The 27445-nt window shown below is 39.7% G+C and overlaps 1 protein-coding gene across 1 annotated transcript in view; it reads right to left on the reverse strand.

The window, feature by feature from the left end:
- Positions 1-304: 304 nt before the first annotated feature.
- The window catches only part of ADHFE1 (alcohol dehydrogenase iron containing 1), a 31131-nt gene continuing 3990 nt past the window's right edge, over positions 305-27445 (reverse strand). Inside the window, exons 3-14 of the mRNA XM_065399605.1 lie at positions 25705-25748; positions 25475-25528; positions 22668-22822; positions 21977-22173; positions 20559-20636; positions 17650-17755; positions 16352-16504; positions 14646-14744; positions 13352-13430; positions 13105-13201; positions 7704-7861; positions 305-388 (exon numbers count right to left, since the gene is read on the reverse strand). Coding sequence (XP_065255677.1) covers positions 305-388; positions 7704-7861; positions 13105-13201; positions 13352-13430; positions 14646-14744; positions 16352-16504; positions 17650-17755; positions 20559-20636; positions 21977-22173; positions 22668-22822; positions 25475-25528; positions 25705-25748 — 1304 coding nt within the window. The remainder of the gene's footprint in view (positions 389-7703; positions 7862-13104; positions 13202-13351; positions 13431-14645; positions 14745-16351; positions 16505-17649; positions 17756-20558; positions 20637-21976; positions 22174-22667; positions 22823-25474; positions 25529-25704; positions 25749-27445) is intronic.

Genomic DNA, 27445 nt, shown 5'->3' on the forward strand with positions numbered 1-27445 from the left:
ATTTTCCAGGACAAATTATCTCCATTTTTTGTCCAGCTCTCAAGCAAGAGAAAGTCCTCTGCAAAGCTTAAGATCTGAGCCAACAACCTTTACATGAGTAGTCAATTTGATTACACAATCAGCCCCTAAATCACAAAACCAGTGTTGAACTGAACATGAATTACCTGACCTTTTGGCAGTGGATAGTAAAATACAAGCATCAGAGTTCCATGTTCCTTCATTATCTGAACTGGTTTAGACCATGTCTGTGGAAAATTACCTCCATGTTAGTTTTTATTATTAAAGAACATGCAATATATTTAAACTAATAAAGTTTCATAGATGCCTCAAACAGGGCAGATAGCTCTTCTTCGGTCTGGGGACGAGGTGATAGTTTAGTCACTCTTTCCTGAAAGATTAAAGTAAAATTGGATTACATAAGGCTTTTTGCAAAATAAACAGTGTTGAATATACTGTAGAATGTCACACATTACTCAGCATTAATGACTGAAATCCACACTATATATTGCACAGAATTTTGCAAACCAGCAAAGCATTTAATAAAAGAAACAAGGCTAATGCATCACCAACTGTACTTTAATCAGTTATTTTAACAAAGTGTATTTTAGTTTACTTTACACTCTCTCCCTCTAAAAGAACATTAAGGTTGTAAAGTCAAACACTCAAAAGCTAGGAAATGCCAGAAATAAGGTTGCCTTTCTAACCTTCTTCCACATATGATTAATAGATTCCAAGGCCAGAAGGGACCATTGTGATAATCCAGTCTGACCTTCTGTATAACACAGACCAGAGAACTTCCCCATAATAATTCTTTTTGAACTAGAACATATCTTTTTAAAAATAATCCAATCTTGATTTAAAAATTGCCAGATCCACCAGAAACCTTGGTAATTGTTCCAATGGTTAACTACCCTCACTGTTAAAATTTTACTCCTTATTTCTAGTCTGAATTTGTCTAGCTTCAACTTCCAGACACTGGATTTTGTTAAGCCTTTGTCCGCTACATTGAACAGTCCTTTATTAAATATTTGTTCCTCATGTAGGCTATTTACAAACTAATCAAGTCACTGCTTAACCTTCTCTTTGTTAAGCAAACTAGATGAGCTCCTTGAGTCTATTGCTAAGACATGTTTTCTAATGCTTTAAATCGTTCTTGTGGCTCTTCTTTGAACTCTCTCCAATTTATCAATAACCTTCTTGAATTGTGGACACCAGAACTGGGGATGTCAAAAGGCAAATACAACAAGGAGTCTGGTGGCACCTTAAAGACTAACAGATTTATTTGGGCATAAGCTTTCGTGGGTAAAAACCTCACTTCTTCAGAAGTTTTTACCCACGAAACCTTATGCCCAAATAAATCTGTTAGTCTTTAAGGTGCCACCAGACTCCTTGTTGTTTTTGTAGATACAGACTAACACGGCTACCCCCTGATAAAAGGCAAATATCTGTCATGAAGGCCACCTGCCTGCCAGATTTCAAGCCTCTGCTCCAAAGTACAAAGAAACTAGAGCTTTCCAGAGAAAAGGTTGACAGAATTTACATGGACAAGGCCAACATATTTTCCCCTTGCTTTGTTCTTGGAAATGGCTGGATCATTTTAGGTAATATTTTCCAAAAACCTTCACCTGAAGCATAACCCCAGGAAGAAAAAATTCAGCTCAAAAGTTATCCAAATTATAGGTAGAGCTGTGTGTTCAGTAACAAACCAAAAAACTAAAACCAAAAAAATAATTTAAAAAAATTGCTTCAGGTCAAAAAAGTGTTTCATTTGTGTTTTTTGTTTAAATAAAATTCAAGTAAAATTTGAAATGAAAAGCTTTCAAACCAAAATGCTTCATTTCAAAAACGTTGAAACAAAACATTTCAATTTTTGAAGAATTTTTTTGAGTTTTCTTTTCCCAACTAAAACAATCTGGCAAGTTTGACATGAATTTGCAATATGTTTCAGTCAACCCAAATCTATATTTTTCAGTGAGAGAAAGTTCCATCTGAAACTGAAAAATTTTGCCCAGCACTATTTATAAGCAACCGAGAACATGATCTTACAATGGGAAGTGCTGGGCACCCTTAATAATAGGCGGTGCTACCTGCTGCGTGTATAATATTTAGGTATATTTTAGCATGCTGTACTATAGAGCACAAAAAACTTATTAAGTCCTATAATACAAAACGCCACTAGAGCATCATGCTGTTAAATATTTGCTAAGAAGGGGAGATGAGATTGCTGGTTATGTGTGGGAATTTTTAGAGAATCAGACAGGTTTTACTGTAATTTTCATAAACATTGACAACAACATTTTCAAAGTTGGATGTCTGAAGTTCAACTCCTAAATAGAAGTGACCTAATTTTAAAGTGGCCGAGCACCTGGCCTCTCAGTAACTTCAGTGGGGTTTTTTGGTGTTTGGCACTTTTGAAATTTTTTTTTTAATGCAGGCTGTTAAATACAGAATTAGGAACTTAATTTTAGGCACCCAACTTTGAAAATTGTGGCTTCAATCCACACAACGGACGGATCAAAGTCTATGAGATACTGAGTGCCCCTAACTCCCACTGAAACCAAAGGAAGTGGATTAACTCTTAGCAGAATTAGACTCTGAAAGAACGAGGATTAATTTAAATATGCACAGTGTACAGGTATGGAAGGACCAAGTAGTGAGGTTGTTTAATGAACTAACTTTCTGAAATCACATTACAAAATAGATGTTCAGAAAGAATGTCTTCCTGGATCCAGGATTCAGCAGAGCACTTAAGCATGTGCTTAAGTCCTGCTGACTTAAATGAAATTAAAAAACACATGCTTTGTGCTTTGCTGACTTGGGGCTCTAAGCCCTATAATTGGTCTTGAAAGTTCCTAGGCTATTTGAAACTATTAGCTTGTTAACTTGGGAGTTGTCCAGTACTGGAACAGTGGTGTTGCAAGAGAGGACGTTGCTTTGTCGTCAGAGGCCAATGGGAAAAACAAAGTTTCTGTCATTACGCTAGCTCATTACAATCAATATTTCTACTCTCTCACATTCAACAGCTTCATGAGATTTCCTCCCAGGTTATGCAGAGAAAGGTACAGTATGGCGCAGGGGTCTCAAACACGCGGGTTCCTGTGGCTCGCAACGACACCCAGAATTTGTAAAATAATTAATCATGCAAATAGGGCTCGATACCGTACACGAATGTCATACGTCACTGATCATTCTAAAAATAGAACAGATAAGCTTTCAGACAGCCAGGGACCGATTCTTAGCAAAAAATACTGTGAACAATGGCTTGTAACAACGAATTTATGCACATAACATTAACTGAAAATGATGTTCCAGGTGCAAAACTGACATTCTTTAATGGAAAAGCACTTTAAAATCCAGCTGAAAAAATGGTTACATTGTCGGGAATTGAAGCATATTGGGAATAAGAAGGAACTTGTTGAAAGGTAATGTACATCGGCATCATTGTTGTTTACATAATGTCGAGATTGTTGAATGGGGAAAAAATCAATGAGGATTATTGTTTATGATGGAATTTATTTACTGCTAATATTTGTTATTAAAAATATTCATTGTCGAGTGCGATTCTTGTATAATATTATACAAGTACAGTGAAAAGGCCACTGCACTACAAGAATTGTTGTCCGAAAAACATGGCGGACAGCACGTTGCATCATGGTCACAATTTACCTGTAAATCTATATACCTCTACCCCGATATAACGCGACCCAATATAACATGAATTCGGATATAACGCGATAAAGCAGCGCTCCGGTGGGGGGGGGGGGTGGCGGGGCTGCGCGCTCCGGTGGATCAAAGCAAGTTCGATATAACGCTGTTTCACCTATAATGCGGTAAGATTTTTTTGGCTCCCGAGGACAGCGTTATATAGGGGTAGAGGTGTATTTAGAACAGTCCAGGTACGATATCAAGCCCTATTTTTAAGTGTGTTTACTTACTTACTCTTTGTCTTTCTGATGATACCGCCATCTTGAACGGAAGTAATTCTAAAAGTAAATGCGTGTTTTGTCGTTTGAGTGAGGTGCATTACTGAGTGTTTATATTTTATTAAAACCCCTCTGAAATTACTTCAGTGTCAAAAAAAACACTCATGGAAGAAAAAGTTTTCCAAGACAAATGGGAGAATTCTTATTTTTTCACAGAGATAAAAGATAAAATTCAATGCCTTATTTATCAGCAAACGATTGCTGTTCCCAAGGAGTATAACGTGTGTCGGCACTACGACACGATGCACCGTGAAAAATATGATGCATTCACCGGAAAAATCCGAGAGGAAAAAGTTCGGCAACTTAAAGCAGCATTTGCCAAGCAAAGAAATTTCTTTTCGGAGATTAACAAGTCTAGCGAAGATTCATTAAAAACAAGTTTTGTGATAAGCGAAATAACTAAATCATCGCGACCTTTTACAGAAGGCCTATTCTTAAAAGAATGTCTTGTGAAGGCCAGTGAAATTTTATGTCGTGATAGGAAGAAAGTTTTTCAAGGCATAAGCTTGTCTGCCAATACAGTTGCCTGCAGGATAACGGATTTAGCAGATAATGCGCAGAAACAATGGATTCAAATGGCAAAAGACTTCGAAGCATTTTCAATTGCTCTTGATGAGAGTACAGATGCATCAGATACTGCACTGTGTGCAGTGTTCATTAGAGGTGTAGATTGTAATTTGAATATAACTGAAGAATTGCTAGACTTAACGCCACTGAAGGGTATCACAACGGGACGTGACATATTTCAAGGACTGGAAGAGTGCATTGAAAAAGCTGCGCTGCCATGGAACAAACTCGTATCTTTGGCTATGGATGGTGCACCATCAATGTGCTCTGAAAATGTTAGTGTGGTTGGATTATTGAAGACCAAACTGAACAGTCTCAATATACCAGGAATTAGCTTCACCAGTATACATTGCATTTTGCACCAAGAAGCTCTGTGTAGTAAAAGTCTACAAATGAAGGAAGTTATGGATGTAGTTGTTAAAACCGTTAATTTTATACGTGCATGAGGGCTGAATCACAGACAGTTCACTTCTTTTCTAGCAAGTATGGACAGCGAATATGGGGAACTTCTGTATCACACTGAAGTTAGATGGCTGAATTGTGGAAATGTTTTGAAGGGTTTTTTGCACTTAGAGAGGAGATTGATTCCTTCATGAAAATGAAAAACAAGGAAGTTCCACAGCTTGCTGATTCCACTTTTATCTGCAACCTTGCTTTTCTAACAGATGTAATTGATCACCTGAATGCACTGCACTTGAAGCTTCAGGGTAGAAAACAGGTGATAACACAGATGTATGCAGGGCCGGCTCCAGGCACCAGCCCACCAAGCTTGTGCTTGGGGCGGCACCTGGAGGGGGGCGGCGCAGCGCTCCGGCTCTGGCCGCCGGGGAGAGCGGAGCCCCGGCCGGGCTCTCCGCCCTCCTCCCGGCGCTCTGGCCGCCGGGGAGAGCAGAGCCCCGGCCGGGCTCTCCGCCCTCCTCCCGGCGCTCTGGCCGCCGGGGAGAGCAGAGCCCCGGCCGGGCTCTCCGCCCTCCTCCCGGCGCTCTGGCCGCCGGGGAGAGCGGAGCCCCGGACGGGCTCTCCGCCCTCCCCCCGGCGCTCCGGCTGGTGGGGGAGAGCGGCCCACAGCCGGGCTCGGCGCCCTCCCCTGCCGCGCTGGGGGGGAGGGGGGGCGGCGGGAGGCTTTTTTGCCTGGGGCGGCAAAAAAGCCAGAGCCAGCCCTGGATGTATGACAGTATTAAGTCATTCAAAGTCAAACTTACTTTGTGGGGGGAAAACAGCTGACTGCTGGCAATTTGGTCCATTCCTCAACTCTGAATTCCTTAGAACACCTGTCCAAGCAGATGATGGGAGACATGACAACTGTAAAGGGCCACAATGTTCCCAATGGCTCTGGATGGAGTGCAATGAATAGAAGCTTTTACTATACCTTTAAATAGATGCAGCTTGCATTCCCTTACACAGCCCTGGTGATATCGCCAGTACACAGAGAATGGAACTGTGGCTCTGCCTCTCTGAGCTGGTAAATTCTTGTGCCAGGGCTAGTCATCCACACCCCTGGTGCTCATCAGTGGTTGCAGCCAAATTATAGCTGCCTCTTGTATGTTTACATGGAGGCGAGGTGGGGCTAGCAAATAGGCCCTTCTGACCTCTCCTTTCAAATCCACCCTTCCCGCCCCCCAACCAGAACACCCACACAGGACCAGCTGTTATTTGGCCCATGGAACATAAACTTCTTCTCCAGACTTCCTTGCTGTGTTATAAGCAGGATCATTTTCAACAGGTTTTCTCAAAAATGAGCTATTTCAAGTGTAAACATTATGCTCCAAGGTTTCAAACCTCCAAACTGGCTGACTAAAACCTGTTAATCATTTTATTTCTCTGCAGCATGCATTTTATGGTGGTAGTACACTTGGCAGTGTTTGTTTATTTGTGGTCTCAATCTGGACCAAGGTGTTTTGCGAATATTAATAGGTGGTGTTGGTGTTCCAAAGAAAACTGATGGCTGGATCAAAAGAAAAAATATCAAAGAGTTAACTGTTTGAAATCCCCTTGTAGGTAACGTATTACACAGGCAGTAGCAAATGAATTTGGACCACATTATACTTTGTATACTACATCAGGGTTTGAAAACACATTAGCTCGCCTCGTTATATATGCAATCACTAATTACTGCTGCAGTAAAAGGACAGTAAATTAAGATGGGCTTCTGAATTAATAATCAGTTACAGATGAGAAAAAAAAACCCCAAGCCACAGGTGAACCTCAGCAAAGCAACAACAAAAAAAATATACTTCCTTGGGATGTTGTGTTTATAATTATCTGTAAAAAGTAATATTTTAAAGGACCAACATATTTATCAACACAAACTGTCAAAAAGTCCTGTCACACACATTTAGCAGGGCATCAGATCGGGAGCAAGAGACCTCAGTTTTACTGCAAATTTTGCCACTAATCAGTTTGACACCTTGATCAAGTCACTTCCCCTCCTGTAAAATGGGAATGAGGACATCTTTTGTAACAGGCTTTGAGGTTTATAGATGTTATAAGAAAGTGAAAATTTTTAATTTTTTTCAGCATGACAAATCTTCAGAATATGTCCTCATTTACTTGGGAATTAATGAATTTTCCTCTAATTTCAGTCCATCTTACTTGAAATGTTTTTTGTGAGTATAAAAATGTAAAGGGTATTAAAAGTGTAAACTGTTTCATTCCAGGAGGACATTAGTTCAAATTCAGATGGAGGGCAGTGGAACAAAGCCATCTAGAAGAGTATTGAAACTCCTTGGTAGGGAAAATCTAATGCAAAGCAAGTTTAATCATTCTTAGCACATAGCAGTCTTATAAAAGCATCAGATAGAAACTTACTTGCCTGTATAATTAGAACAGCTAGATAAAAAAAATGGGAACATTTTTCACAAAAAATTCTGCAAAAACATGTTCCTTTTCCCACCTGAAAAAATGTGCATGTTGGATTATTTGACTAGCTCTAATAATTAGCCTTTCCTTTTGAAGATGAATGAATGATAGATGAAGACCAAACAACACACACACACACTATCTCACTGCAAAGAAAACCCAATCTGTACTAGGAGAAGAGAACTGACTTTATCATTCTCTCCATTTAAAATTGCTAAATGGAACATTTATTTTAAAATAAAATATTTTAAAAGTTTGCTTTTTAGGAAAAATCACCTGTGTTTTCTGTCTTACCTGAGGGAGAGTGCCTTTCACTAAAGCAGGGATATCTGCTTTAGAATAACCAATTGCAGCTAAGCCATCATCAACATTCAGATCAAATAAGAATTTTCGGAGCGTGTCTGCCAAAATAAGCCCAGCATCTTTGATTTTGGCAGTGCGGATGTCAGCTCCTAAAATAAGACAAAGCCTTGACTGTAGGGTGGAGAAAGAGGAGGAAGCTGTTCTGGATTTAATTTAATCATAATAGCAGCGGCATATATCCACATATAACAGCCTACTCGCTAAAGGCAACCCCAAATAAAAAAGGGGAATCTCTATCTTCATTTTGCAGTTAGACTAGTTTGTAGAGATGGAATAAAACAAAATCAGGAGAAGCAAGTTCACTGCTGCTAGAAAGACTAACTGCCTTGTCAAGTTAACTTCCTCTCCCACTGTACTTGCCTGGAAAAGCACTTCTCAGTCAGACTAATTGCTGGAAGCAGTGGTGGAAAGGAAGTTAAACCAGATCAGTGTCAGTGGATAGCCATAATATTTATTTTTAGGGACAAAGTGCCATATACTCATTTTTTCAAAGCCTTGAGTTTGCTGACATCTAGAGGATGTGCGAACCAATGACTAATGATTCCCTCCCCCTTCTCAATTTTATGTTGACAAGCATTCAAACGGGGGGGGGGGGGGGCACGGATGGAAGGAAGGGGGCTCTATGGGTGGAGCTACCTCAGGTGTTTGGATAATATATTAGTTAGTATGATATAATATAGATTAGAATAAATAGGTAGATTAGATAGAAGATGAGGAATTACAGTCCTAGAAACAGCTATGAAAAGGAGGTGAAAGTCAACATTTATGGAAAAGCTACAGATGTTTCTTATAAAAAGGCTATTCCCCCTCCCTCCCTCCCTGGGTGTCCATAGCTCCGTTAGAAATGGGAAAGATGTACATGCATAAAGGCAAGAAAAACACCCCAAGTTTTATTTTTAACCATTTGGGCCAAATTCATTCCTAGTGTAAATCCAATTAAGTCAATGGAATTATACCAGAACTGAACTTGTCTCATGCAGTTTACTGAAAAATGAGTAAATGTGAAATATAACTACAGGAAAATGCACTCGGGTTCTCTAAGAACTCAGTGCAACAGTCAAAACAGTTTAAAGCTAATGGGAGGACAACAAACTCATTTCAGGGGGCTTAGATGTTTGGATAATAAAGTAGCAAGATGGCAGTGGCTATAAGGGATTAGGTGATGAAGCATGATGGAGTCTCATATGAAGTTTCATGCTACTGGAATTATTGCCACGCAGTCAATGGCCATTCTCTGTGTTGCAGTATAAAGGGCAGTTAGAATATAAGGGCTTCAGGAATGATCAGATAGTAGCAAAAGAGAAGGAAAGGAAAGAAAAGAATGAGGAAGAGAAGAGGAGGTCTGAAAAGCCAGACTAAAAAGGTAATGAAAAACACCCCAAATGTTATTGTTCCAGGGACCAGTCTTTTGCTAACCTAAAGAATGCATCACTCTTCAGGCTGCACTTATATTTCCTTTACTGCAATAAATCTAGGGCCACACACCCCTATTTCCATCAGGAGAGGCATTAAGCTTTTATTTGGCTGTACTCAAATCTGCAGCTGTACATATACATAAACATGGCTGTTTGTTACTACTTTACCGCTAGGCATGGTGTTTGGCAACCTAACGTATTTGAATCAGCTACTGCAGTCACTTGGACACTGAATTATGGTCCCAAAGTAAATACCCAAGATGAGAATCAACAAGTTCACTTATACACACTTGATTCATTTTATACAGAATCCTTTATATAACAGCAAAGCAGACAGTAACCAGTTGAATTTCCATTGAGGAAGTCAAATGTAACTAAGAATTGCAATGCCAGATACTCTGAGCTGGCCATATAAGATACATATTTTTAGTATTTTCTCAGCCAATGTATAAGACAGAGTATTACCATTTGAATAAAGAACAGGAGTACTTGTGGCACCTTAGAGACTAACAAATTTATTAGAGCATAAGCTTTCGTGGGCTACAGCCCACTTCTTCGGATGCATATAGAGTGAAACATATATTGAGGAGATATATATACACACACATACAGAGAGCATGAACAGGTGGGAGTTGTTTTACCAACTCTGAGAGGCCAATTAAGTAAGAGAAAAAAACTTTTGAAGTGATAATCAAGATAGCTCAGTACAGACAGTTTGATAAGAAGTGTGAGAATACTTACAAGGGGAGATAGATTCAATGTTTGTAATGGCTTTGTTACAAGGATAGGTTCCTGGGTCAGTGTTTTTGTTCAGTGATGTGTGGTTGCTGGTGAGTATTTGCTTTAGGTTGGGGGGTTGTCTGTAAGCGAGGACAGGTCTGTCTCCCAAGATCTGTGAGAGTAAAGGAGACCTCTGATCTTGGGAGACAGACCTGTCCTCGCTTACAGACAACCCCCCAACCTAAAGCAAATACTCACCAGCAACCACACATCACTGAACAAAAACACTGACCCAGGAACCTATCCTTGTAACAAAGCCCGATGCCAACTCTGTCCACATATCTATTCAAGTGACATCATCATAGGGCCTAATCACATCAGCCATACCATCAGGGGCTCGTTCACCTGCACATCTACCAATGTGATATATGCCATCATGTGCCAGCAATGCCCCTCTGCCATGTACACTGGCCAAACCGGACAGTCTCTACGCAAAAGAATTAATGGACACAAATCTGACATCAGGAATCATAATACTCAAAAACCAGTGGGAGAACACTTTAACCTGTCTGGCCATTCAATGACAGACCTGCGGGTGGCTATCTTACAACAGAAAAACTTCAAAAACAGACTCCAACGAGAGACTGCTGAGCTGGAATTGATATGCAAACTAGATACAATCAACTCAGGATTGAATAAGGACTGGGAATGGCTGAGCCATTACAAACATTGAATCTATCTCCCCTTGTAAGTATTCTCACACTTCTTATCAAACTGTCTGTACTGAGCTATCTTGATTATCACTTCAAAAGTTTTTTTCTCTTACTTAATTGGCCTCTCAGAGTTGGTAAGACAACTCCCACCTGTTCATGCTCTCTGTATGTGTGTATATATAACTCCTCAATATATGTTTCACTCTATATGCATCCAAAGAAGTGGGCTGTAGCCCACGAAAGCTTATGCTCTAATAAATTTGTTAGTCTCTAAGGTGCCACAAGTACTCCTGTTCTTTTTGCGGATACAGACTAACACGGCTGCTACTCTGAAACCTGTCATTTGAATAAAGGTTATTATTGAAGGGCTTCTTGTAGGGACGTAGGAATTGCTATATATAATCAGACGATTATAAGAAACCCCATATCCAGCAATTACAGAATCATCTGCCAATAGGGGAAGATTCTTTCTAACTCCATGTTCTGAAGCAGAAGTGTCTAAATCCCTTCTAATGTTGTATATGTCCTTTTTAAAGTAAGTATATACATTCTCACAATCCATCTAAAGGTCTAATATTTTCTTGAAACCTACCAAGCTCTTAGTCTCTGGATATTTTGTAGCAATGAGTTGTACAGAATTAATTATCCACTGTGAAGGAAAATATTTCCTCTTTCAACATGTTTCCTGCTTGAAAGTGTTTAATTGTATTTGTTTTATAATCACTTCCTTTTAGCTAATGCAGATGTAAGTGTACTTAAAGCTCCCTATGCTTTATGCTATCTACTCCTAAGTGTCTTCCCTTCATACACACCAGAGACATCAGTCATAACTACTCTCTGCTAAATGAAATCAAGCTAATCTTCATTTCATACATGAGTTGTTTTCAATTTGAAAGTTTTCCAGTTAGAAAGAAGATTTCTAGGGTCAGCTCCTCTGCTGTCATGTGCCACATTACCAGCAGATCCTGCCTGTGAGCCAGCATACCCAGCTGCAGGATGATCACCCCAGAGCAAAGATGGAACAGGTGGGAGTACAGAGCTAGAGCAGACGTTCTTATATGACCTAACTTTCCAGCATAAGAGGAGTGGCCAGGGGAAAGGGGAGCATGGCTGGGATGTCCTTCTGCTACACCACTTCCTCACTATAGTTTTGGCCCCTTGGAGTGTAAGTTGCAGTCTAAAATGACAGAGGATGAAACCTAAAGGCTCCTTTAACTTCTGCCTGGAGACCCATGGATCCAGGATTGGGGGAAGTGACAAAGGTGAGCTTTACCCCATCTTCACACAAACTATCCCCCCTTGTGCTGTGCCCAGCCAGACTCCAGGATCTAGCCCTAATTTTTAGATTCTGAACGATCACAACCCACTTTTTTATTCTTTATATACCGAGATTTCCCCCCCCCCCAAAAAGCTAGTTTTGAAAGAACTTTGTGACACATGGCTAGAAAGGGTTAAACATCCTGCAAAATAAATAACCCTCAAAAGATATGTGGAAAGATAATGTTTGTGTTTTTCTGTTTTTACATATATATGAGTAGGGTCAAGGATGTAATCAACAGTCCCTGTCTATGCTGTATTCTGATAATTCAGAGATCAGAAGAACATCCTAGCATTTAAATGAATTGTAAACACGGGATATCTCTGTATTCATCTCTCTTTGAGATGTATAGCAAATAATCTGTGAATGGTAGAGGAACAAGCAAATTGCCTTATGTTAATTCTATAGTTAAGTACCGGTGATGGACCGCCTTCAAAGTCATCCTAATTTGCCTTTGAACTCCAACTTCTCAAAAAGGACATGAAATTGGACAAAAGATCCTTGGGTCCTGATTCTATTATCTCAGATCTGCTTAGGCTTCATCAGGGGAAGTTTGAGTCGCAAGACTGAGGTCACAGTTATGCTGGTACGTCCTGAATATGATGTTTGGACATTGGACTATAGCCTATGAACTATATCTAAAATAACTCTTTGCAACTACAAAGCTCATCATCTCTGATATAAATCTGCACCTAAATGAACTGAACTCATGTCTGTATAGATATTGATCTTTTAACCATTCTCTCTCTCTCTCTTGTTTTTTAATAAAGTTTAGTTAATAAGAATTGGCTGTAGTGTGTATTTGGGTAAGATCTGGACTATTCAATAACCTGGGAGGTAATGTGCCTGTTCCTTTTCTTTTATGTGATGAAATAAGATTTTCAGGAATCTTCATCATATTTGACTTAGGTACCTGGATGGAGGCCTGAGGCTGGATCACTTTAAGGGAACTGTGTTGTTTGGACTTCTGAGTAACTAGTAAGGTAATAAAGAAGCTATTTTATGCTGATTTGGTAAATCTAAGTATTGGAATATCCACCAGCTTTTTGGGGTTTGGCTGCTCCATTCTTTGCAGTTCACCCTAATTGAGTGATCGTATTACTCCATTGGGACCCCGGTCACAAACTTGATTTGTACCAGTAGGTTTTATTAAGAGAGATTCATACCTAGTATCTCTGCAGCCTCCAAGTGCCGTTCGGGGCACATCTCTGCTGTGAAAGTAAATACTGCGGGGGAGGTGAGTACCACAGAAAGACCATGTGGCTGAAGAAAAACAAAACACAGTGCACATTAGACAGACTTCTCACTGCTGCCACAATAAATTTGTTAGGCTAACATAATTTAAAGCTTGTTAATGTAAGATAAGTACAAGAGCTAGGAATATGTAAGAAAATGAAAATAATCAGTTCTTACCACCAGAGGATGATCGACGTTATAATCCTTTGCTTTGTAACTCTTCACCAAACCAGAAATAGGGTAAGACATTCCATGGCTGGAGAAGAAAGAAAGTGGTCAGGGAACTAGCCTGGGACTCGGGAGACCTCAGTTCAATTCCTTGCTCTGTAACACTTCCTGTGTGACCTTGGACAAGTCACTGAGGGGCAGAATTTTAAATGTATTTAGGAGCCTAAGTCCCACTGAAGCCAATCGGAACACTTCAAAAATCTTGCCCTTAGTTGGTCTGTCTCTTAGGTCCTGATCTATAAACTGGAGATCACAGCACTTCTCTAGCTCACACATTAAAAGATCGTGAGGTGTTCAGATACTGGGATAATGGGGTCGGCTCAAAGTACCTTAAACATTTTTCACCTTACTATCAAAATCTGGGAGTTTCTTATCATGCTAACAGTGCTTAAGGGAAAGTTCTGGAAGTTTATTTACAAAGGGGATTTTACTTGATCAAACCAAAGGAGTGCAGAGACGAGTTCGGAATAGATTAATATTTATAAGGAGTTGCAATGATTTTTTGTAAAATTTTGGGTTTAGACCTTGATTCAACACATTAAGCCCATACGTAATTATGAGCATGGGAGTGGTGCCACTGACTTCAATGGGAACATTCATATGTACTTTACTGAACTGAAGACGTGACCGTCATTAGTTCATTTGGATGGGCATTAACATTTCTGTGGATATAATTAAAGAGCTTTAAGTAATTATAGCTCATTTTATCCTGCAAAACAATTAACCCAGTAACAAGTTTTATTGCATGTGGCCTTGATTCAGGAAAGGCAGAAGATTTTTCCTCTGGGTATGTTCACTAGCTTGTTATTATAGGGGTGTTATTGGTGTTTATTACAGGGCTGCACAACTGAGAGAGTTAAACGTGTTATTTATTTTTAGAAGAGTGAACAGTGACATTTGATTTTTGTTTTTATAAAAAAGAAAAACATTATGCAACCTGTGCCTACAAGCAAGGTAAAGTAGGTCAAATTTTGGTCCTAGAAACTTTCATAAGACTGGACTGCATTATCCTTATGAATAGCAAGAAGTACCTTACTCCACAAAAGGGTCCTATCAACTTCAGTAGGAATACTCATGACATAAAGTACTCTTTCACGTGAAGAAGGGTATGACAATCTGGCCCAAAGCATCTTATCACATCACTAGTTCAGGGACTGCTTGTCTGAAACCTTCCTACACAATTTGAAACAAACACTAAAGAAACAGGGTTTTAGAAAGGAGCTGACACACGTCCTCTACTCACCAAAGATGAACACCAGCATTGCCAAAGCCGATGCCAGCAAAAGCACTTGCTAGGTGCATGTTAGCCCTTGCTTCATGATCATCTGGCATTCTGACAGCTCTGTGCACAAACATTGAACACTAAGAAATCCACACCTGCATTGACACACTCAGGAGAGGGGAAAACACTCATTTGGGGTAATACAATCGGAACTAAAATAAAAATGGAAAAAGAGCTGGGCAAAGGATCAGATAGAAAGATAACCAAAGAGAAAGAGTCTGTTGACACGAAACTGCTTCAGTAAAGGCAAAACTCACCCTTCACTGTACAGCAGTTGTGTAAATGGGATTGTAGTAGGGTGGCTGCCCCACTCCAGGAGAGCAGGGGTTAAAAGCAGCCCTTGGAGAGGGATGTGGCTGCGACCCAATTAGAAAAGGGGTGAAGAGCTGCCACAGCTGTGGCCACACCCAATCAGGCCACAGCTGGCCCTGATATAAGGGCCCAGGTAGGAGCTGGGTCAGTTTAGAAACTGGAATTACGGCCACTGTTCCTTCCCTTCCCCTGTGTAGGGGTTCCTGCCTACTAGCATAAGTGCAGATCCCAGACCTCCCCCAGCTCTTCCCTCAACATCATCTGATTTGGTGCTGGCATGGAGCCCGCCTTCAGAGCTTCAGAGGTTTTGGCCACTCTCCCGCCTCACACCCAGGTCTGCTTCAGGACTTTGATGATACAGAAAGACTCTCATGGGCAAATTCCACCCTAAAGGTATAATAAATAGGAAGTCAGCATAACTATGTGCTATAAAAGCCTTTTAGATGGAAAAGTGTTGATCCTCAGATTATAAAAAACAGAACAGCTGAAAGTTACTCACAGGCTAGATCATCTCCCACTGAAGTCAACAAAAGCCTCTCCATTTGGGCTGTACCCTAAATGAGCTACTTTCAAACAAACATATAATTTTAACACCTCACAGGTGAATGTTTACTTGATGTACTTGCATAGTATTTTATATAAATGTCCTTTCACTATACTGAAAGCCATATAGACAGATGATAGCAGTACTTATGTGTCATCTTATAATGTGTTCTGCCTAAGGTTGTTATGGAAAGGTGAATATTAAGAGGTACATTGCTCTAGGATTTAGCTGTGCAACTCATGACTATACATCGGGGATTCTCAACTAAATCCTCATGCATTGCTTTAAAAAGTCACCCCTGAAAATCAACTTTGTTCAGCCTAACCTAGTTCCAATTTTATTGGGCATTTTCTGCCTTGCTAAGAACAAAGCCAGGGCCTAGGATAGAAAATGATGTCCTAAAATAGCGATTCACCTCATCTCCAGGTATGTCTACACAGCAAAGAAAAACCCGTGGCTGGCCCATGCCAGCTGACTTGTATTTGCAGGGCTTAGGCTGCAGGGCTATTTCATTGTGTAGACTTCCAGGCTTGGGCTGCAACCCGAGCTCTGGGACTAGAAGGTTAAATTTAAATTAAATTAAATTTAAGGTTCTAGAGCTCGGGCTCCAGCTGAGCCCAGATGTCCACACAACAGTGAAATAGCCCAGTACCCCGACATTCCAAGTCAGCTGGCACAAGCCAGCCGTGGGTTTTTCTTTGCTGTGTAGATGTACCCTCAGAGTCTAGCACTCAGGTCCTCACCAGCATTCTTCCTGCCAGGTGTTCAGGATCAAACCTATCAAGGTGAAAGGTTGCTAGGCATACATTACCTTTTCAAATACTTTGCCACAAGGTGCAGTGCGTGGACAGCCCAGACATCACTGATAGGGTTGCTGCCTTGGTAAGCAGGCCGGTTGATTGGATTTGAAGGGCAGGGACTGCGCATCTTGTAAGGAAGAGCAGTGTACGCTTCTAGTGCGTGGCTAAAAGGAAGAAATACTTGAAAACGGAAAGGTTCCATTTTTCTCCTATACACAGTCTGTCCTGCAAGGAATTTGGCATTTTACAAGCTCAGTTCCATTGAACAACATTGAGCTCCTGCAAAAGGGGCATTCCCTTCTTACAGGACAGGAGAGATTTAAAGACTCCAGGACTATCAACATAATAATCTACCTTCTTTTAAAGGTTGACCTTAAAAAACTGGGAGTTTGATATTCAAGAATACTGGATGGACAAGTCTCCTAGGTATGGCAGTCATGAAACATAAGCATTATTTACATTTTTAACCAATAGAAAAGCATTTAAAGCCAAACCATTTAGAGCTTAAAAATAAATAACTAAACTCCATTAAAAATAATGAATTTTTCCAGACACTATAGTCAGCTAATAGTTTGAGAAATACCACAACTATAACTTTCAATACATTTGTCATCCTATTTTAACATCTATTTCCTTAAGGTGTCTCTGCATAAACAAGCAGCTGTATCAATGAATCCAATCTTCTGCATATCTTATGCAGTTAAAATCCTTAATCTATGATTGTTCCAATGTGTCTTTCAAAACTTTGAAGGACTTTTGTGCTAAGCAACGTACTAAAAGCACTGGTTTGGAGCAGCTATAATGCAAACTGGGCCAGTCTTGTGAGTTGAGGGTGATTGAGACCTTGTCTGCAGCGCTCAGCACCTCACAGACTTCCACAGAAAGCTTTGTCAATGCGCTTCAGTCCTGACCTCTAAAGTCCCTGCTATTCTAGTCTCTGCTCATGAGAAGCAGATGACTGTCAGACAGCCTAAATTAGGTTTGCCATGTGTTGCTTGTGCTCCAGCAAAGCATTTAAACCTTCAAAGCTGGCCTCAAGGATTCACACTTCCGATAGTTGGTATTTTGGTCCATGCATCCAATGTACATTTCATCTTATACAACTGAGTGAGGCACTTGGATTTGTTTCAAAGGGTGAGAAGGACCGAGGGGAATGGTGCATTGAAGAAACAGGAAGGTGGGACTGAGACAGACTGAAAATGGACGTTAGGGAAAATGGTCCTTTTTCTCCCTCTAAAGTATCGTATTTGTTTTTTTAAGTTAAAATGACTCCTCCCCGCAAATCCAGCACCCCACATAGACTACTTACCAAAGCACATCAAAGCCACTGTTGGCCACTACTCGCTCTGGCATATGGATTGTATGCAAAGGATCAATCATACCCAATGTGGGCTTAATGGCTCTAGAAGCAATGCCTAAAACATATGAATTATAAAAGTGTGTTAATAAAAAGGATTGTTGTCAATAAACAACACAGAAGAGAGAAAGTCTTAATCCTCAAATTGTAAAAGAAAAGTTAAAGTCTCAGGACAAGTGATTGCCATTAATAATAAGAGAAGGAAAGGGAGAGCCTGAAATGCATATGCATCTAAATTCTATTGAGAAAACTGATCAAGATTCTGCAAAAATATTCACTTTGTCAGTCTTAAAGACAATCTTTCTGGGGGTCTGAATTACACAGGTAATGGGACAGGTTTTTCACCTCTAAATCAACTATTCAAATCCATCTTAGGAAGGTCGATTGCCGAAGGGCGTTACTAAATGCTGGCTGATGAAGACCTTAAAGTGAAATGAGCTTATGCTCTTCATCTTGTCCCAGGTTTCTACATCCCCAAAAGTGCACTCTCACTGGCAGACTCAGCAGAAAGAGTGAAGATACAAAGACTGAATGGACACAGAAATTGAATTATCCACTCAGCCCTACAGTGATCCATATTTTCCATCCCAGCATAGGAGGAGAAGGAGACTGTCAACCAGCAGAAACAGAAATTGATTCCTTCCAAACTAAGAAGTCAGACTTGGTGGAAAATAATTCAGATGCTGATTTACCAATCGTTTCTGCACACCTGTACAGGGATTGTGTCCAGTTTTGGGCCCCACACTACAAGGAGGATGTGGAAAAATTGGAAAGAGTCCAGCAGAGGGCAACAAAAATGATTAGGGGGCTGGAGCACATGATTTATGAGGAGAGGCTGAGGGAACTGGGATTGTTTAGTCTGCCGAAGAGAAGAACGAGGGGGGATTTGATAGCTGCTTTCAACTACCTGAAAGGGGGTTCCAAAGAGGATGGATCTAGACCAGGGGTCGGCAACCTTTCAGAAGTGGTGTGCCGAGTCTTCATTTATTCACTCTAATTTAAGGTTTTGCGTGCCGGTAATACATTTTAACATTTTTAGAAGGTCTCTTTCTATAAATCTATAATATATAACTAAACTATTGTTGTATGGAAAGTAAATAAGGTTTTTAAAATGTTTAAGAAGCTTCATTTAAAATTAAATTAAAATGCAGAGCCCCCTGGACTGGTGTCCAGGACCCAGGCAGTGTGAGTGCCACTGAAAATCAGCTCGCGTGCCGCCTTCGGCATGCATGCCATAGGTTGCCTACCCCTGATCTAGACTGTTCTCAGTGGTACCAGATGACAGAACAAGGAGTAATGGTCTCAAGTTGCAGTGGGGGAGGTTTAGGTTGGATATTAGGAAAAACTTTTTCATTAGGAGGGTGGTGAAGCACTGGAATGGGTTACCTAGGGAGGTGGTGGAATCTCCTTCCTTAGAGGTTTTTAAGGTCAGGCTTGACAAAGCCCTGGCTGGGATGATTTAGTTGGGAATTGGTCCTGCTTTGAGCAGGGGGGTTGGACTAGATGACCTCCTGAGGTCCCTTCCAACCCTGATATTCTATGATTCTATGATTGCAGGTCTCGAACCCCTTCAACCCCTGGCTCCCAACTCAGGCTCCAACCACTAGTCTTGACCACCACCACTCCTCTAACCACTAGAGCTGACCGCCTACATCCCAGTCTTTGACAATCTGCTTATTAGAACCCGTTTACCGTCCCCAGCTAATGTGGGAACTTTGCCTTTATTTCTGATTTGTCTTATGGCTTTGGTCAGGGTTACTAGCCCCTGCAATCCAGCTGACTTTTCAAGCACAAATAAAAATCCGAGGGCACGGGATGGTTATCAACTGGAAACGTAGTTTTTCTATGAGCTTAAGGGGTCTGCTACACTGAAGACTAGAATGTTTCCTGCAGCATGGAGCCTGCATGAGTGGTGACTCTTGCCTGGAGTGAATTCCCCAGGGCAACCCTCTGCCTCTCAGCAGGAAACCCTCCATAATGCCCCAGCAGCTACATTGTCAAAGTGATTGTGGAATGGCCCAAGCCACACTGATCTTTAACCTAACTGCTCACAAATAAGCAGCCATCAGACAAGCAGAAGGAAAATTTGGTTCATTTTCTAGAACAAATTGATGTTTTGCTGCATTTGGTATCTGTGTCTTGATACTTTGGTGATGGCTCTTTAGACATGCTAATAATAATACTTACATGCTTTAGACTGACTGAAATCACAACTAATCCGAGTTAAAACTCCTTAATCTGCCCTGTTGGGCCCCATATATTGCAACATACATGGTACATAAAAGCCACCCAATGTTAAAAGACCACAGCAAAATCTCAGACTAGCTATGAAGTTTAAAGATGACATTTTAGCCTTAATCCTATTTTCCAGGGATGAAAAGGTCAAAGGAAGACAGTGTCCCTTTCTTTTGCTGCATTGCAGGCATGAGGTCCCGAGAAGTCAGGAAAACAAACATTTGGACCAGATTATACAACAAAGAACTAGGGGTCTTAAAAACCAGGGGGGGGGGGGGGGGGGGAGAGAGAGGGGAAAAAAAAAAAAAAGAGGAAATAAGGAACAGTTGGCTGAACCCAAACATAAGCAGAACTTTCCTGAGCACTTAACATATTCCACCAAAGATTTTACTTTCCCATTATGCCTTCAAATCATGAGCTGCTGTATTATATATGCATTTCATTGCTAACATGCTTTAAAATTTCATTCAAGAGAGAAAGCTTTAATCTGCTGAGATTTGTCTGTAGCTTTTGAATACAGTGACATAAGACAGCTGACATTACAGAAGGTGTTTCTTTATCTTATAGCAGAGGAAAATGATGCAAGTTTGGAAAAGAGTCTAGGTAAGTAATAGACAAAGTCTTACCAGTTTTTACTTTTAGTTCTTTGTAATCAAAAATGGCAATGCCAGTGGTTTCACTTCCAGTTCCAGCTGTCGTGGGAACTTAAAAAGAAGAACAGACAAAAAAACGTTACTCACCTGTCACCAGAGTTTTTGGAAATGGACTCTGCACGGTCATGCTCTTTGGATATGCTGGCAGTGCAACTGATAGCACAATGGGCGCATCCCAGGAGTAGGCACGTGCACTCAAAGAAGATAGTATTTTAAGTTTAAACTTAGCATAAAACAAAGCACAATGTTATATAAAGAGTAGCACAGCATTTTTATCAACTTTAGAAATGGCTTTTCTAGCATAGGCGCAGTCCAGGATTATTACATATTTGTATCGTGATAGCACCCAAAAGCCATAAAGAGTTTTGTGGCCCCATAGTGCTATGCGCTGTACAAAGGCATAGCAAGACAAGGGATGGTATGGACCCTTTAAATTACCATTAACATCTACTGCTGCGCATCCAACCTTAAACCAGGTTGTATTCATCACTGGTGGAAGCAAATGAACATTTTGTTAATAAAAGCAGCTCTCTTCGCATTTGGAAGCTGGAACAATGATGATTTGGGCTTAATGTGCCTCGGTTTGTATATCTAAGCAGCTTTTAAACTTTACTAATCACCATTCTTTGTTAATCATCCACCTCATGGGATTAATTGCACATGGTTTTATAAGTATGAAAGAAAGGGAGGGCTGTTTTAAATGGAAGATAATAAAGGTGGTATGAACAAAGAAATGTGTCAATTACTAAGAGATGATTCAAGGCCATTAAAGTCAACAAGAGTTTTTCCATCACTTCAATGGGTTTTGGATCAAGCCCTAAAACCAGAATGTAATAGATAATTAACTGGTTAGATAAATGTATCACCAATTATCGTATTTGGGACTAGGTAGGTCAATGCTAATAAAATGCTGATATACTGAACCCTTAAAACACACCGTGATCAAAAAAGGAAAGAAAACACTGTCCAATTACATAAGCAATAAAATGCATTCCTTATAGCATAAGGTTTATATAGTTAATAGTGGGCTGTACAGATCAGAGTATTTTATATTCCTCCCATCACGATGTACTTTGGTTTGGTATTGTATATCAGAACCAGTTAATAGATCTAGGGCCAATGGATCAGACAGAAGCAGTCATTTTATCCTCTGACCCCCCGAAAGGAGTAAAATAACTAACTCAAAGAAGAGCAGCTGGTGATGAAGAACAAGATCCCATTCCCATTTAAATCATTGGCAAAACTTCAATTAAATTCAACTGGAGCAGAAGCAGGTCCAAGGGGAGGGTTAAACGGTCAAAGGTAAACTTAATTCAAGAGGAAGACCTTACACAGAGCCTTGAAGGAAGAAAAAAACAAAACAAAAACACACCACACTTCTGCTTCTTTACCTGCAATGAATGGCTTGAGAGGCACAGTAACAGACTTTCCTTTTCCAATGGGAGCATTGACGTAATCTAAGAAATCTGATTCAGGACTGGATGAATACAGGTTGGCAGCTTTACAAGTGTCTATTACAGAACCACCGCCCACAGCAACATAGGCATCAAACTCCCCCTTTTTAGCAAATGTGATGGCATCCATGAAACTTAGAAGGAAGAGAAGATTTTGTCATTAATTATGCAATTTACAAACTTCTGCAAACACTGTTAAGCTCAATGTACATGTCATTGACACATCAGAGGCACTATGGGTACGTCTACACTGCAAAAAAAAAACACGCTGCAGCAGCAAGTTTCAGAGCCCAGGTGAACTGACTCATGCTCATGCTATGGGGCTAAAAATAGCAGTGTAAGTAGACATTCGAGTTCAGGCTGGAGCCCAGGCTCCGAGACCCTCCCTTCTCCCCAGGTTTCAGAGCCCGGGCTCCAGCCTGAGTGTCTACACTGCTATTTTTAGCCCTGCAGCATGAGCCCCCTGAGCTTCTGTCAGTGGACCTGGGCTCTGAGACTCTCTGCTGGGGATTCTTTTTTGCAATACTGATGCACCAAAAGATACTATAGTGATGGGTATAAGAACCTAAATAGATACTTTGAGAATATAAGTTTTCGGAATCATATATAAAAAACAAACAAACAGTACCTCTGATCCGTTGGCTCCACCCGGACATCATCATACATTTGAAAAATGATTCTATTTTTTGTCAAGGAATTCAATACTGCTTTTACTGGAGGGAGCTGGCAGAGGTTCTTATCTGTCATCACACAAACTTTTCTAGCACCCAGATTCTGCAGGTCCTACAATATCAATTAAAAAACAAAGTCTGAAATCTAGAACTACATTATTTAAACCCCAATCCAATTAAACTGAATTATTTGATACAAAATACAAATAATTTGCAATAAGGTCTTTCATCACAAATGTATATAACAACTATACAGTAAAATAAAATGTTTCACACATGCATATAGGGTTATAGAAAAAGGTGTAGTTTAAAACATAACTCAAGCAATAGAATTGAAGACACATGCAAGATACTGGAAGTACACTAGTAGCTGCCCCCATGAATGAATAGCCAGCAAGCCAAAGCCACATAGGTGCTAGTCACGTTTATAGAAAAACAATCATCTTAGATTTCAATCAGTATTTTACAATTATATTTATTTACACAGCCCAGGAGGTCTAAGAGGGCAACACCAGAGAATTGATCTAGCCTAGATTTTCAAAGAATGCCTAAAAACCAAGTACCTAAAGCCCAGATGAAGCAGAGTATGTGCCTAACTGTAAAAGCTAATTTTTCTGACATAATGTGAACAAAGTGGACCAGAGCATCTGGGTCTATGAATTGAAGTTAGGTCTCCTATATGGCAGTAACTTTGCATTGCAGCATTAGTGAAGAAGTGTGTCACATTGCTCAGCATTGTGTGATCATGTATTTGAAGATCCTATTACAACACATACTTGCAAGGGGGCCAAGTTAAGGTTGCTATGAAGACTAACGCTTGACTTTCCTTAATTCTACAAAATTAAAATCTGAAAAATTTAACACTCATTGATAAAATATAGCTCACTGTGTGCAATTTAATTTTTTTTTAAATAAGTGATTGGAAAGAATGTGAAGATAGAATACCAGCTCAGCCTTCACTACAATTACTGATATAGAATTCTATCATCTACATAAATTCTGACGTTTTTACTGATTATGGTACAGTATTCAGTCCTCAATACTATTGTCCAATGACAGCAGCGATATTTAACTGTTATTCTTGCTACGTACAAAACAATTTCATTTACAGTGTTTACACTGAAATTAAAACCGGCAATGCATAAGTGCCAAGAAGGGGTAATAACTGCAGAACCTGATAACAAAGACGGTGCAAAACACAAGAAGTTAATCATGACACTTGAGTCATCCTACACCATTGATAGCAAGATGGGGGGAAAGCCCTGACTTCAGTGGCACAGGATCAGAGCTCAAGGTGAACAAAAATTAAGGGCCTCAATCAATGCCCAATAAAGTTAATGGAAACTCTCCCATCACTTCCATGAGCAGTGGCTTAGGTCTTAAGTGACTGAGGTCTTGACGTTAAGGCTGAGCTGGGATTCAGGAGATCTGAGTTAATTCTCCATCTCTCGCAGAGACTTCCTGTGTGACACTGGGCAAGTCAATTCAATTGCCTGACAACCAGTGCGAAGTTGATGTAAAATGCTACTATTCTGATTTGATGATATTTTACAACCATTTTACAATAGTGCAAATGACTATGTGGTGCAGGGCAACAAAGAATCAGGCCCATTATATCTAAGCCTCGGTTTTTCATCTATAAAACAGCTTGATAACACTTCCTTTTTCCTCCACTGTGTCTGTCTTCTCTATTAGACTGTAAACTTTTTGGATCAGGGAACGTCTCTCACTACAAGTATATACTACATCTAGCACAACACAGCCCTAATCTTTATTAAATAATTCTTAATGTTAAGGAATCTAATCTAGGGGCAAATGGAAATTTTGCTCTGAATCTAAAAGGAAAGGCAGGGCTACGTACTGTGCTAACAGGTGAATCTGGCTTTTTCTGTCACTGGCAGTACTCTTGTTGTCCTGTTTCCAACATCTATCCCCTACCCCTGCAAGTGCAACTGATACCAATTCCCGTAATTTATCCCATCCAGAATGTGTTCATACATCTCTTATTATTTGAGTTTGACGCACCATTAACTTTAAGATTATGTAAAATCTTCTGCAGGTGACAAACTGAAAAATTCAAGAGAATTGTTGTTGTAGGGAAAGTGTATTCAGCAGGCTTACCCTGAGCAGGAACTCCACACACTAGAGGGTATACACACTTAGTATGCAATGTTTAGTATGATCTCACGGTCTTTCCTTTTAGGTTCCTTTTTCACATGCGCATTGTATAGTCAAATAGCTTCATAAACACCTAATCGGAGAAATGCATGTGCTACATTTTTTATATTAAAAATGTATTTTTCTCTTGGTCTGGAAAGCTGAGAAATATTTTAAAATCTCCTATTTATTGTTTTTAAAAGGTTTCCAAAATTTCACTTATAGGCTGAAGACTGGGAATTTTCAGCCCAGAAAAGTTTTTTCTCTTTTTAATCATTAAGAACAACAGAGTATATGGATTAAGAATGAAAGTTTCAATACTATTATCTAGGCGCTATGGCAAGACAAATAATAATTAATGATACCACCACACTTCTATTTACTACTATATATTTGCATATGTGTAATTCACATTATAACTATTTGTTACAAAAAAGTATATTTTCAGTTCCATATACAGGATATTTAGCCTTAAGTCCTTTAAACTTGATGTATAATACAAACATTTCTGTAATCAGCTAAAATTAATGTCAGTTGCTGGCAAGTATCATTATTTCATTGGAAAGTAACATTTCATAGGTGAAAGATGTACCAGATAAGAGCTTACCATGCCTACTTCTCTAGTAACACCTTCTCCATATCTGATATTTGACATAGCCATCTACAAAAATAATTAAAGAATAGTTGTTTTAGAAAATATAACTACACGGAACTCAATCCAAATGCTTCAATTGTGAATATACCATTTTAATAATTGAAATATCTTTTTTAAAACGCCACACTTAAACATACTAAATCTTCACTCTAAATGGAAATATACTTATTTATTAAATATACCTCAAAAGCATAGTCTGTTCTCCTCAAAGCAGCATGTTCAGGAGCTGGAATGGAAATTAAATAATAGAATTAGCAGGAAATTTGATATGTAAAACAAATCTTCATTACAATTTTCAACAGTTTCAGCTAAGGAACTCCCTGGCTTTAAAATGTGATTTTTAAAAAATGTGTTTACATATTGCTCCTTGTTTGATTTTTATATCTCCATTTTTGTTGGGATTTGCTTGTTTTGAGTCTGATTTTCCAACCCTTACTCGGACCACTACTGATCCTGCAAACCTACCTACTCAAACCTAGTCCCATTGACGGGCTAGTTTGATATATGTTGACATAATTGAATAAGAGTGGAATTTTTTTAAAAAAGAGTTAGTTCTTTGTTCTTACATGCTCTGAATAAGTTATCAGCAATTTTGCATGTATTTATAGCTAAAATATTTGTTAAGAATCTAAAAAGATGAAAGATTCATTTCAAATGATAATACAGACTCAGATTCCATGACATGTATTATATCCAGATCTAGGAGATAGGTATACATGGACCCCCAGGGCAATATTCATTACATATCACACAACACATATTTGGGTAAAAGGCACTATTTGTACACAAGAAGCTGAAGAAAGATTGGTGTCAGGATTTACAATGGCCCCTTGCTCTGAACTAGTATGGAAATCCTACACTTTCAGTCATCTCATCTCCCCACTGCCAAATCTCTCGCGTACAAGCTATGGAAAGCTCTGCATACTCACAAGTTTGCCACAAAATTGAATAGAGTATCAGAGAGACAAAAAACAAAACAAGATAAAATATTCTGCCCTCCCAGCAAAAGATCAAGTCACTCCATACCTGTCCATATGTATGGTATATGAAGTGGAAACTTACTATTTGGATTCAGATCCAATGAATGAAGCCATGATAATGAGCCTACAAGTGCTTTGCGTTGCATTAGAGTGCTGATCCACAAGAATAACACAAACATTAAGATCCCTTTATGTGCGCTCTATTCAAGCTCAGGCCTGCTACAATCAGTTCATCCATTACTGCCCCTCGCCAGGCTGTACACGTTTGACCTTTTTCTAGTGTTGGAGTTTGTTGCTGTTTCAATAATTAATTTGTCAGTCTGAGGACAAGTCCAAGCCCCTTACATCCATTTCCTTTTGATGGTAAAATAGAAGTTCTGCTCTTGTATTCTTTGGTACAGCTTAACTTTTGTTAAGGACTTTATCGTGCCATAAAAACTGTATTGCTTCTGCAGAACACTGGCATGAAACAGACATTTTTCAGACAGAAGTTGCTATTAAGTCATTCCCCACTTTTTAGAGGTCTATAGAACTGATAATAGCCTTGCTACTCTGTATCATCAATTTTTGCTGTAGACTGTAGAGTATACAGGTGGGATTCCTACATCATGTAAACTTCACCTTCACTAAGACCTATCTTGAATTAACTCAACAGGGCACCAAACAGTTAGTCAGGAAACCTCAGATCTACTTCCAGCTCTCCCATTTTCTTGCTGTGTGATGTTGGGCAAATAAACTTACCCTCTTGGTGCTTCAGTTTCCCCATCTGCAAAATGGTGATGGTAATGCCTATGCATCTTTGTAAAGCAATATGAGATCTGACTGAAGTGAATTGTATAAGTGTTAAATATAATCAGATTCCACCATTTTCAGTTAGTGTATGACCCATAAGTTTGTTTAGTTTCCAGAGCCCCAATCCTGCAACTAGGTGTACCTGAGAAAG

The sequence above is a fragment of the Emys orbicularis genome, chromosome 2 (genome assembly GCF_028017835.1).
Source record: "Emys orbicularis isolate rEmyOrb1 chromosome 2, rEmyOrb1.hap1, whole genome shotgun sequence".
Lineage (NCBI taxonomy): Eukaryota > Metazoa > Chordata > Testudines > Emydidae > Emys > Emys orbicularis.